The sequence below is a fragment of the Macrobrachium nipponense genome, chromosome 29 (assembly GCF_015104395.2).
Source record: "Macrobrachium nipponense isolate FS-2020 chromosome 29, ASM1510439v2, whole genome shotgun sequence".
Taxonomy (NCBI): domain Eukaryota; kingdom Metazoa; phylum Arthropoda; class Malacostraca; order Decapoda; family Palaemonidae; genus Macrobrachium; species Macrobrachium nipponense.
Genome location: NC_061092.1, coordinates 9,572,121 through 9,584,964, shown reverse-complemented (window position 1 = coordinate 9,584,964; position 12,844 = coordinate 9,572,121). Strand labels below are relative to the sequence as shown.

Genomic DNA, 12,844 nt, shown 5'->3' with positions numbered 1-12,844 from the left:
GAAAAAATATATGAGAAATATAGTAACTCAGAATGTTAACTAATAGCGGTAGAATTTGAATCTGAAAAATTGATGAACATAGTAATATATAGACCTCCTAATACTAAAGAGTTTGACTTAATAATTGAAAATTGGATGATATATGTAGAAATCACAAGGACTGGACTATTCTCCTATCTGGTGACTTCAACTTTCCTTTCGTAGAATGGAAAGAACGAATAGGAGATTGTGGTTGTACTTATACATATAAAAAAGAGAGTAATAGTAGTGCAGAAGATAAGAGGCAATTTGAAAAGCTATTAGATATGCTACTAGAATAACAACATTCAACAAATAAATCACCTGCCAACAAGAAAGGAAAAGAAAAATACTTTAGAACTAGTATTTGTGAACGAGATGAATTATGTTAAAGAAATAATAGTTTATAATGCGAATATTTCAGACCATAATGTCATAGAATTAACAGTTCATTCCAAAGCAAGTGAAAATAGAGATAAGCAAGAAATGAAAAAGTGGGAAGGATATGGAAAATACAACTTCTACAGTAAAAATATAAAATGGTCAGAAATTAATGAAGAATTAAACAAAGATTGGGATAACATTTTCGTAAGTGATGACATAAGGGTAAATACGGAGATATTATATAAAATATTGGAGAAAATAGTGGAAAAATATATACCGAAGAAGAAAAGTAAACATCATTCATGCATACCAAGAGACAGAAGGATCTTGTTCCAGAAAATCAGAAAGTGGAAAAAAGGTCTTGCAAAAGAAAAAAATGCATGGAAAGTTTATAGACTAAAAGTAAGATAGAAAATGCAGAACAAAAGATTATACAATCAAAAGAAATTGAAAAACGGGACTTGGAAGAAAAAAACCCTATTAAATATCAAGCAAAACCCCAAGCTATTATACTCATATGCGAAGAAGATGAATAAAAGAAGAATAGAAATAGGCCCTCTGAGAATTGAAGGGAGATTAACGAATGAAAAAAAGGAAATTTGCAACATACTGGCAGAACGATATAAGAGAGAATTCACCCCTAGAATAGATAATGAAGATAATGATATAGAAGTAAGGGATGAAAATAGTGAATATTTAGCTGACATAGATATTAATGAAGCTGATATTGTGCAGGCTATTAATGAAATTAAAAATGGAGCTGCTGCAGGGCCTGATGGAATTCCTGCTATTTTGTTAAAGAAAGTAGTTCATTCTATCGCAAAGCCACTTGCAATATTATTAAGACAAAGTGTAGATACAGGCAAGATTTATGATGAGCACAAATTAGCATATATTACCCCTACTTTCAAAAGTGGATCAAGACTAGAGGCAAGTAATTATAGGCCTGTGAGTCTAACATCACATATTATGAAAGTGTATGAAAGGGTAATGAAGAAAAATATTATGAAACATTTAATAAAAAATAATTTGTTTAATAAAGGACAACATGGTTTCGTACCCGGAAAAAGTACACAAACCCAACTGTTAGTCCACCGTGAGAACATATTCAAAATATGAAAAGCGGAAATGAAACAGATGTGGTTTATTTAGACTTTGCAAAAGCTTTTGATAAAGTAGACCATAATATATTAGCGAAGAAAATTAGAAAACACAATATCGTGGATAAAGTAGGAAGATGGTTAAAAGAATTTTTACACAACAGAAAACAGATAGTTATTGCAAACGACGAGAAATCGGATGAAGTCAAGGTAATATCCGGTGTGCCGCAAGGTACGGTGTTAGCTGCAATACTGTTTGTTATTATGATTGAAGACATAGACAATAATGTGAAGGATTCGGTAGTGAGTAGTTTCGCAGATGACACAATGAAGTAGAGAAATTACTTGTGATGAAGATAGGAAACGCTCTACAAAGAGACCTTAACAAAGTATATGATTGGGCAGAGGTAAATAGGATGTATTTAACTCTGATAAATTTGAATCAATAAATTATGGAGACAGAGAAAGAAAGCTATATGCATATAAGGGACCTAATAATGAGACCATCACAAATAAGGAAGCAGTTAAAGACCTTGGTGTGATGATGAATAGGAACATGTTATGCAATGATCAAATAGCAACTCTGTTGGCAAAATGTAAAGCAAAATGGGAATGTTGTTACGGCACTTCAAAACAAGAAAAGCTGAACACATGATTATGCTTTATAAAACATATGTTCGTAGTCCACTTGAATATTGTAATATGATATGGTACCCACACTATCAAAAGGATATTGCACAAATAGAGAGTGTACAAAGGTCCTTTACAGCTAGAATAGAAGAAGTTAAGGACCTAGACTACTGGGAAAGACTACATTCTTAAATTATATAGTCTAGAAAGGAGAAGAGAACGCTACATGATAATTCAGGCATGGAAACAGATAGAAGGAATAGCAGAAAATATCATGGAACTAAAATATCAGAAAGAGCAAGCAGAGGTAGATTAATAGTGCCCAAAACAAATACCAGGAAACATAAGGAAAGCACACAGGACATTAATCCACTACGCAACAGCATCGATAATGCAGCGTCTATTCAATGCGTTGCCAGCTCATCTGAGGAATATATCATGAGTGAGCGTAGATGTGTTTAAGAATAAGCTCGACAAATATCTAAACTGCATCCCAGACCATCCAAGATTGGAAGATGCAAAATATACCGGAAGATGTACTAGCAACTCTCTGGTAAGCATTAGAGGTGCCTCACACTGAGGGACCTGGGGCAACCCGAACAAGATGTAAGGTCTGTAAGGTAAGAGGGTGAGAGACGAAAAGAAGAAGAAGAAGAAGAATAAGAAGAAGAAGAAGAAGAAGAAGAAGCAGTGCTGAGGGTGAGAGACGAAAATGAAGAAGAGAAGGAGAAGAAGAAGAAGAAGAAGAAGAAGAATAAGAAGAAGGAATAAGAAGCAGTGGCTGAGGTGAGAGACGAAAAACAGAAGGACGAAAGAAGAAGAATAAGAAGAAGAAGAAGAGAAGCAGTGGGCTGAGGGTGAGAGACGAAAAAAAAAGAAAAGAAGAAGAAGAAGAACGCAAGAAGAAGAAGAGAAAAGAAGAGAAGCAGTGGCTGAGGGTGGAGGAGACTGAAAAAAGAATGAAGAAGAATAAGTAGAAGCAAAAATAAGAAGAAGCAAGTGGCTGAGGGTGAGAGACGAAAAAGCAGAAGAAGAATAAGAAAGAAGAAGAAGAAGGAAGCACTGCTGAGGGTGAGAAGACGAAAAAGGAAGAAGAGAATAAGAAGAAGAAGCAGTGGCTGAGGGTGAGACGACGAAGAAGAAGAAGAGAAGAAGAAGAAGAAGAAGCCAAGAAGAAGAAGAAGAAGCAGTGGCCTGATGGGTGAGAGACGAAAAAAGAAGAAGAAGAAGAATAATGAAGAACGAAGAAGAAGAAGCAGTGGCTGAAGGGTGAGAGACGAAAAAAGAAGAAGAAGAAGAAGAAGAGAAGAAGAAGAAGAAGAAGAAGTGGCTGAGGGTGCGAGGGTGAGACGAAAAAGAACGAAGAAGAGAGAAAAGAAGAAGAAGAAGCAGTGGCTGAGGGTGAGAGACGAAAAAGAAGAAGAAGAAGAAGAAGAAGAAGAAGAAGAAGCAGTGGCTGAGGGTGAGAGACGAAAAAGAAGAAGAAGAAGAAGAAGAAGAAGAAGAAGAAGAAGCAGTGGCTGGGGAGTGAAGAGGAACGAAGAAGAAGAAGAAGAAGAAGTAAAAGAAGAAGAGAAGAAGAAGCAGTAGCGGCTGAGGGTGAGAGACGAAAAAGAAGAAGAAGAAGAAGAAGAAGAAGAAGTGGCTGAGGGTGAGAGACGAAAAAGAAGAAGAAGAAAAAGAAGAAGAAGAAGAAGAAGAAGAAAAAGCAGTGGCTGAGGGTGAGAGACGAAAAAGAAGAAGAAGAAGAAGAAGAAGAAGAAGAAGAAGAAGCAGTGGCTGAGGGTGAGAGACGAAAGAAGAGAAGAAGAAGAAGAAGAAGAAGAAGAAGAAGAAGAAGAAGCAGTGGCTGAGGGTGAGAGACGAAAAAGAAGAAGAAGAAGAAGAAGAAGAAGAAGAAGAAGAAGAAGAAGAAGAAGAAGAAGAAAAGAAAAAGCAGTGGCTGAGGGTGAGAGACGAAAAAGAAGAAGAAGAAGAAGAGAAAAGAAGAAGAAGCAAGAAGAAGAAGAAGAATAAGAAGCAGATGAGGAGGCGTGCAGTGAGTAGGTACGAAAAGAAGAAGAAGAAGAAGAAGAAGAAGAAGAAGAAGAAGAAGAAGAAGAAGAAAAAGCAGTGGCTGAGGGTGAGAGACGAAAAAGAAGAAGAAGAAGAAGAAGAAGAAGAAGAAGAAGAAGAGAAGAAAGCAGTGGCTAGGGTGAGAGCGAGAGAGAAGAAGAAGAAGAAGAAGAAGAAGAAAAGAAGAAGCAAGCAGTGGCTGAGGGTGCGAGACGCACAAAAAAGAAAAAAGAAGAAGAAGAAGAAGAAGAAGAAGAAGAAGAAGAAAAAGAAGAAGAAGAAGAAGAAGCAGTGGCTGAGGGGGAGAGAAGAAGAAGAAGAAGAAGAAGAAGAAGAAGAAGAATAAAAGAGAAGAAGAAAAACGAAAAAAGCAGTGGATGAGGGTGAGAGACTAAAAAGAAGAAGAAGAAAGAAGACGAAAAATAAGAGAAGAAGAAGAAAAAAGAAGAATGAACCGAAGAAGAAGCAGTGATGAAGGGTGAAGAAGACGAAAAAAGAAGAAGAATAAGAAGAAGAAAAGAAAAAGAAGAAAAAAGGGCAGTGGCTGAGGGTGCAGAGACGAAAAAGAAGAAGAAGAAGAAAAAGAAGAAGAAAGAAAGAAGAAGAATGAAGAAGAAGAAGAAAAAAGAAGAACAGTTAGGGCTGAGGGTGAGAAGACGAAAAAGAAGAAGAGAAAGACGAAGAAGAAGCAGTGGCTGAGGGTGAGAGACGATAAAGAAGAGAAGAAGAAGAAGAAAAAGAGAAGAAGAAGAAGAAGCAGTGGCTGAGGGTGAGAGAAGAAGAAGAAGAAGAAGAAGAAGAAGAAGAAGAAGAAGAAAAAAGCAGTCGGCTGAGGGTGAAAGAGAACGAAGAAGTACGAAAGAAGAAGAAGAAGAAGAAGAACGAAGAACAAGAAGCGTGGCTGAGGGTGAAGAAGACGAAAAAGAAAGAAGAAGAAGAAGAAAAAGAGAAGAAGAAGAAGAAGAAGAAAAAGCAGTGGCTGAGGGTGAGAGACGAAAAAGAAGAAGAAGAAGAAGAAGAAGAAGAAGAAGAAGAAGAAGAAGCAGTGGCTGAGGGTGAGAGACGAAAAAGAAAGAAGAAGAAGAAGAAGAAGAAGAAGAAGAAGAAGAAGCAGTGGCTGAGGGTGAGAGACGAAGAAGAAGAAGAAGAAGAAGAAGAAGAAGAAGAAGCAGTGGCTGAGGGTGAGAGACGAAAAAGAAGAAGAAGAAGAAGAAGAAGAAGAAGAAGAAGAAGCAGTGGCTGAGGGTGAGAGACGAAAAAGAAGAAGAAGAAGAAGAAGAAGAAGAAGAAGAAGAAGAAGAAGAAGAAGAAGAAGAAGAAAAAGCAGTGGCTGAGGGTGAGAGACGAAAAAGAAGAAGAAGAAGAAGAAGCAGTGGCTGAGGGTGAGAGACGAAAAAGAAGAAGAAGAAGAAGAAGAAGAAGAAGAAGAAGAAGAAGATGAGGGTGGAGAGACGAAAAAGAAGAAGAAGAAGAAGAAGAAGAAGAAGAAGAAGAAGAAAAGCAGTGGCTGAGGGTGAGAGACGAAAAAGAAGAAGAAGAAGAAGAAGAAGAAGAAGCAGTGGCCTGAGGGTGATAAGAACGAAAAAGAAGGAGAAGAAGAAGAAGAAGAAGAAGAAGAAGAAGAAGAAGAGAAGCAGTGGCTGAGGGTGAGAGACGAAAAAGAAGAAGAAGAAGAAGAAGAAGAAGAAGCAGTGGCTGAGGGTGAGAGACGAAAAAGAAGAAGAAGAAGAAGAAGAAGAAGAAGAAGAAGAAGCAGTGGCTGGAGGGTGAGAGAAAAACGAAGAAGAAGAAGGAAGAAGAAGAAGAAGAAGAAGAAGAAGAAGCAGTGCTGAGGGTGAGAGACGAAAAAGAAGAAGAAGAAGAAGAAGAAGAAGAAGAAGAAGAAGAAGAAGAAGAAGCAGTGGCTGAGGGTGAGAGACGAGAAGAAGAAGAAGAAGAAGAAGAAGAAGAAGAAGAAGCAGTGGCTGCACGGTGGTGAGAGACGAAAAAGAAGATGAAGAAGAAGAAAAAGAAGAAGAATAAGAAGAATAATCAGTGGCTGCTGGTGAAGAAGAATGAAAAAGAAAGAAGAAGAAAAAGAAGAAGAAAGAGAGAAAGAAGAGGAAGAAGAGAAGCAGTGGCTTGGAGGGTTTGAGATAGAAGAAAAAAGAAGAAGAGAAGAAGAAGAAGAAGAAGAAGAATAGCAGTGGCTGAAAAGGGTGAATAGAACGAAAAAGCAAGAAATGAAGAATAAAGAAGAAAAAGAAGAAGCAAGTGGCTGATGGTGAAGAAGAACGAAAAGAAGAAGAATAAGAAGAAGAAAAGAAGAAGAAGAAGAAGCAGTGGCTGAGGGTGAGAGACGAAAAGAAGGAAGAACGAAGAAAAGAAAAAGAAAAAGAATGAAAAAGCCAGAAGAAGAGGAAGGAGAAGAAAAAGCAGTGGGCTGAGGGTGAGGAGACGAAAAAGAAAAGAAGAAGAAGAAAAGAATGAAGAAGGAAGTGAAGCAGGGGCTGAAAAGGGTGAAGAAAAAGACGAAAAGAAGAAGAAGAATAAGAAGAAGAAGAAGAAGAGAAGAGAAGAAGAAGAAGAATAGAAGAAGAAGAAGCAATGGCTGAGGGTGTGAGAGACGCAAAAGAGAAGAAAAAGAATAGAAGAAGAAGAATAAGAAGAAGCAGTGGCTGAAAAAGGGTGAAGAATGAACGCGAACCAGAATAAAATGAAGGGGGAAGAAGAAGAAGAAGAAGTAAGAAGAGCAGTTGGCTGAGGGTTTGATGAGCCGAAAAAGACAGAAGATGCAAGAAGACGAAGAAAAGAAGAAGAAGCATGGCTGAAGGGTGGAAGACGAAAAGAGAAGAGAAGAAAAAAGAAGAAGTAAGAAGAAGAAGAAGAAGAAAAAGCAGTGGCTAAGTGTGAAGAAGAACGAAAAGAAAAAGAAGAAGAAGAGAAGAAGAGGAAGCAGTGGGCATTGAGGGTGGAGAGAACGAAAAAGAATAATAAGAATAATAAGAAGAAGAAGAAGAAGAAGAAGAAGCGTGGCTGAAGGGTGAAGAAGAACGAAAGAAGAAAAAGAAGAAGAAGAAGCAGTGGCTTGAGGGTTGAGAGACCGAAAATTAAAAAGAAGAAGAAGAAGAAGGAAGAAGAAGAAAGAAGAAGAAGAAGAAGAAGAGAACAAGCAAGTTGGCTGAAGGGTGAGAGACGAAAATAAGAAGAATAAGAAGAAAGAAGAATAAGAAGAAGAAGAAGCAGTGGCTGAGGATTGAGAGGAACGAAAAAGAAGAAGAAGGAGAAAAAGAAGAAGAAATGAAGAAAAGAAGAAGAGAAGAAAAAGCAAGTTGCTGAAGGTGAGAGACGAAAAAGAAGAAGAAGAAGAAGGAAGAACGAAGAAGAAGCAGTTGGCAATGAAGGTGAGATGACTAAAGAAGAAGAGAAGAAGAAGAGAATAAGAAGAAGAAGAAGAACAGTGGCCTTGGGGGAGGGTGAGAGAACGAAAAAGAAGAGAAGAAGAAGAAGAAGAAGAAGAAGAGAAGAAGAAGAAGGCAGTGCTAAGGGTGAGACGAAGAAGAAGAATGAAGAAGAAGAAGAAAAAAAAGTAACTGTGGCTGGGGTCAAGAGACGAAAAAGAATAAGGACGAAGACCAGAAGAAGAAGAAAATCAGGTGACTGGGAGGTGAGAGAAACGAAGAATAAGAATAATAAGAAGAAGATGAATAAGAAGAAAAAGCAGTGGCTTGAAAATGGTGAAGAAGACGAAAAAGTAATAAGAAAAGATAAGAAGAAGAAGAAGAAGGAGCCTTGGTGAGGTAGAGACGAAAAAGAAGAAGAAGAAGAAGAAGATAAGAAGAAGAAAGCCAGTTGGCTGAGGGTGAAGATTACGAAAAGAAGAAGAAGTAAGAAGAAGAAGAAGAATACAGAAGAAAAGAAAAGAAGAAGAAGAGGAAGCAGTTGTCTGCAGGGTGAGAGACGAAAAAGAAGAATAAGAATTAAGAAGAGAATGAAAAGAAGAAGAAGCATTGGCTGAAGGGTGAAGAAGAACGAAAAGAAACAAGAAGAAGAAGAAGAAGAAGAAGAAGAAGAAGAAAAGGGCCACAGTGCTGAGGGTGATAAGACGAAAAAGAAGAATAAGAAAAGGAAAAAGATAAAGAAGAAGTCCGTGGCTGAAGGGTGAAGAAGAACGAAGAAGAAAGTAAGAAAATAACGAAGAAGAAGAAGAAGAAGAAGACATAATGGCAGTTGGCTGAGGGTGAGAGACTAAAAGTGAAAAAGAAGAAGAAGAAGAAAAAGCAGAAAGAGTAAGGAAGAAAAAGTCAGTGGCTGAGGGTTGAGAGACGAAAAAGAATGGAATCAGAATAAGAAGAAGGCAGTGGCTTAAGGTTGAAAAAGAATGAACGAAAAAGAAGAAGAAGAAGAAAGAAGAGAAGAATAAAAAAAAGAAGCAAGGGGAGCAAAACAAAAAGGTTGGGGTCTGAGGTGGAGACGAAAAAGAAGAAGAAGAAGAAGAAAGATAAGAAGAAGAAGAAGCAAGTGGCTGAAAATGGTGAAGAAGAACGAAACAAAGAAGAAGAAGAAAGAAGAAGAAGAAAAGGAAGACGAAGAGAAGAAGAAGAAGCGTGGCTGAGGGTGACGAGACGTGAAAGAAGAAGAAGAAGAATAATAAGAAAAAGAAGAATAAGGAAGCAGTTGTCTGAGGGTGAGAGACGAAAAAAATAAAATGAAGAAGAATGAGGTAAAAAAGAAGAAAGAAGAAGAAGAAAAGAAGAAGAAGAAGAAGAAGAAGTAGTGTCCTGGGGGAAAAAGTGGGGTTTGGGGATAGGACGAAAAAGAGAAGAATAAGAAAGGGAAAAAAAAAAAAAGAAAGAAGAAGAATAAGAAGACAGGAGCAGTGGCTGAAAAAGGTGAATAGAACGGAAAAAGCAGAAGATACATAAGGAAAGGAAGGAAGAAAATACGAAGCAGTTGGGCTGAGGGTTGAGAGACGAAAAGAAGAAGAAGAAGAAGAGAAGAAGAAGAAGAAGCAGTGGCTGAAGGGTGAGAGACGAAAAAGAAGAAGAAGAAGCGAAGAATAAGGGAAGAAGGAAGCAGTGGCCTGAGGGTGAGAGACGAAAAGAAAATAAGAAGAAGAAGAAAGAGAGAATAAGAACGAAGAAGAAGGAATAAACTAGTGCTGGAATGGTGAAGGAAGAACGAAAAAGAAGAAGAAGAAGAAGAAGACGAAGAAGAAGCATTTGGCTGCGGGTGAAGGAGACGTAAAAAGCAGAAGAAGAAGAAGAAAAAGAGAGAAGAAGAAGAAGAAGAGAAGACGAATAGAAAGAAGCAAGTGGCGGATGGTGAAGAAGAACGAAAAAAGAAGAAAGAAGAAGAAATAAGAAGAAGTGGGCTGAGGGTGAAGAAGACGAAAATGGAAGAAGAAGAATAAGAGAAGCAGTGGCTGAGGGTTGAGAGACGAAAAAGAAGAAGAAGAAGAAGAAGAATAAAAGAATAACAGTGGCTTGGTAAGAAAAGAGAAGAACGAAAATAAGAAGAAGAAGAAGAGAGAAGAAGAAGAAAATCAGTGGATGGATGTGAGAGATCGAAAGAAGAAGAACGAGAAGAAGAAAAAGAAGAAGAAGAGCAGTGGCGATTGGTGAGAGACCTATAAAGAAAAAGAAGAAGAAGAGAAGATAAGAAAAGGAATCAGTGTCTAAGGGTGAAGAAGAACGAAAACATAAAAGAAGAAGAAGCAATGGCTGAGGGTTGGAGAGACAAAAAGAGAAGACGAAGAAAAGAAGTGCTGAGGGTAGGAGACGAAAAAGAAGGGAAGAAGAAGAAGAAAAGAAGAATCAAGTGGGCTGAATGTGAATAGAACGAAAAAGAAGAAGAAGAATAAGAAGACGACAGTAAGGAAGCAGTGGCTGAGTGGAAGAACGAAAAAGAGAAGAAGAAGAAGAAAAAAGAAGAAGAAAAGAAGAAGAAGAAGAAGAAGAAGAAAGAAGCATTGGCTGAGGGTTAGAGACGAAAGCAAGAAGAAGAAGAAGAAGAAGAAAGAAGTGCTGAAGGGTGAAGAGACAAAAAAGAGAAAAGAAGAAGAAGAAGCGTGGCTGAAGGTTGGAAGAAGAACGAAGAAGAACTAAAAGAGAAGACGAAGAAGAAGAAGCAGTGGCTGAGGGTTAGAGGACGAAAAAGAAGACGAAGAAAGGAAGAAGAAGAAGACAGAAGCAGTTGGCTGAGGTGTGAGGACGAAAAAGAAGAAGAAGAAGAAGAAGAAGAAGAAGAAGAGAAGAACAGTGGCTGAAGGGTGAGAGACGAAAAGAAGAGAAGAAGAAGAAGAAGAAGAAGAACAGTGGCTAAGGGTGAAGAAAGACGAAAAATATAAGAAGAAGAAGGCAGTGGCTGAGGGTGAGAGACGAAAAAGAAGAGAAGAAGAAGAAGAAAGTGGCTGAAGGGTGAAGAAGAACGAAAAGAAGAAGAATGGAAACATAAGAGAAGAAGAAGAAGAAGCAGTGGCTGAGGTGAGAGACGAAAAGAATAAGAAGAAGAAGAAGAAGAAGTAAAAAGTGGCTGAAGGTGAATAGAACGAAAAAAGAAGAAGAAGAAGAAGAAGAAGCAGAAAGAAGAATAACGCAGTGGCTGAGGGTGAGAGACGAAAAAGAAGAAGAAGAAGATAAGAAGAAGAATGCAAGGGGCTGAAAGGGTAAAGAGGACGAAAAAGAAGAGAAGAAGAAGAAGAAGAAGAAGCAGTCGGCTGAGGGTGGAGATCACCCCCCGAAAACGAAAGAAGAAGAATAAGGGGAGAAGAAGAGAGAAGAAGCAGTGGAATGAGGGAGAGAGACGAAAAAGAGAAGAAGAATAAGAAAAGAGAAGAAGAAGCAAAAGTGGAATGAAGGGTGAAGAAGAAACGAAAAAGAAGAAGAAGACGAAGGGAAGATAGAAGAAGAAGCAGGGCTCGAGGGTGAGAGACGAAAAGAAAGAAGAGAATAAGAAGAAGAAGAAGAGGAAGCAGGGCTGAAGGGTGAAGAAGACGGAAAAAGAAGAAGAAGAAAGAAGAAGAAGAAGAAGAAGAATAAGCAATGGCTGAGGGTGAAGAAGACGAAACGAAAGAGAGATGAAGAAGAAGAAGAAGAAGAAGCAGTTGGCTGTGGGGGAGGAGACGAAAAATAAGAAGACGAAATAAGAAAGAAAGAAGAAGAGGAAGCAGTGGCTGAAGGGTGAAGAAGAACGAAAACGAAGAAGATGAAATGAAGAAGAAGAACGCAGTTTGGCTGAGGGTTGAGAAGACGAAAAGAAGACGAAGAAGAAAAAGAAAGAAGGAAGAAGAAGAAGCAGTGGCTGAAGGGTGAAGAGAAGAAGAAGAAGAAGAAGAAGAAGAGAAGAAGCAGTGGCTGAAAGGGGGAAGAGACGAAAAAAAAGAAAAGAAGAAGAAGAAGAAAACGAAAAGCAGTGGCTGAGGGTAAGAGACGAAAAAAGAAGAAGAAGAAGAAGAAGATAAGAAGAAGAAGAAGCAGTGGCTGAAAAAGGGGAAGATCTCGTGAAAAAGAAGAAGAAGAAGAAGAAAGAAAGAGAAGAAGAAGCAGGGCTGAGGGTGAGAAAAGAACGAAAACAGAAGGAAGAAGAAGAAGAGAAGCAGAACCAGAAGAAGAAGAAGAGAAGAAGAGCATGGTGGCCTGAGGGTGAGAGAGAAAAAAGAAAAAGAAGAAGAAGCAGGAAGAAGAAGAAGAAGAAGAAGAAGAAGAAGAAGCATGCTGAGGGTGAGAGAGGACGCAAAAAGAAGAAGAAGAAGAAGAAGGAAGAAGGAAGAAGAAGAAGCGTGGCTGAGGGGGAGGAGACGAAAAAGAAGAAGAAGAAGAAGAGAAGAGGAAGCAGTGGTGAGGTGTCTGAAGGAGACGAAAAAGTAAGAGAAGAAGAAGAAGATGAAGGAAGAAGCAATGGCTGGTGAAAAGAGACGAAAGAAGACGCCGCACGAAGGAAGAAGAAGAAGAAAAAGAAGAAGAAGAAGGAGCAGTGGCTGAGGATGAAGTGAAGGAACGAAAAAGCGAAGAAGAAGAAAGAAGAAGAAGCCAGTGCTGAAGGGTGAAAGAAGAAGAAGAAGAAGAAGAAGAAGAAGAAGAAGAGTGGCTGAGGGTGGAGAGAAGAATGAAGAAGAAGAAGAAGCAGTGGCTGGGAGGGTGAGAGACGAAAAAAGAAGAAGAAGAATAAGAAGAAGGAAGAAGAAGGTGGCTGAGGGGGAGACCGTGAAGAAGAAGAAGAAGAAGACGAATAAAAAGAAGAGGAAGAAGCAGTGGCTGAGGGTGAGAGACGAAAAGCAAGAAGAAAGAAGGAAGAAGAAGAAGAGGAAGAAGCAGTGCGAGGGTGTGAAGAAGAAGAAGAAGAAGAAGAAGAAGAAGAAGAAGAAGAAGATAAGAGAAGAAGCAGTGGCTGAGGGTGAGAGGACGAAAAAGAAGAAAGAAAAGAAGAAAAAGAAGAAGGAAGCAAGTGGCTGAGGATGAGAGACGAAAAAGACGAAGAAGAATAAGGAAGAAGAAGAAGAAGAAGCAGTGGATGGAGGAGGCAGAGACGAAAAAGAAGAAGAAGAATAAGAAGAAGAAGAAGAAGAAGCAGTGGTGAGGGTGAGAAGGCCCCTCAAAGAAGAAGAAAGAAGAAGACAGAGAAGACGAAGCAGTGGCTGAGGGTGAAGAGACGAAAAACGAAGAAAGAAGAAATAAAGA

General features: G+C 38.7%; 2 protein-coding genes across 3 annotated transcripts in view; one reads left to right on the top strand and one right to left on the bottom strand.

Moving 5' to 3' along the window:
- LOC135206105 (cholesterol 7-desaturase nvd-like) overlaps positions 1-12,844 on the bottom strand; it is a 271,484-nt gene that overhangs the window by 139,592 nt on the left and 119,048 nt on the right. The gene's annotated exons all lie outside the window — the stretch shown is intronic.
- Positions 7,576-12,619, top strand: LOC135206011 (transcriptional regulator ATRX homolog). The gene is made up of 5 exons (XM_064237181.1): positions 7,576-7,961; positions 8,187-8,327; positions 10,006-10,246; positions 11,680-12,030; positions 12,173-12,619. Exons 1-5 carry the CDS (start codon positions 7,576-7,578, stop codon positions 12,617-12,619), a joined length of 1,566 nt encoding a protein of 521 aa, XP_064093251.1.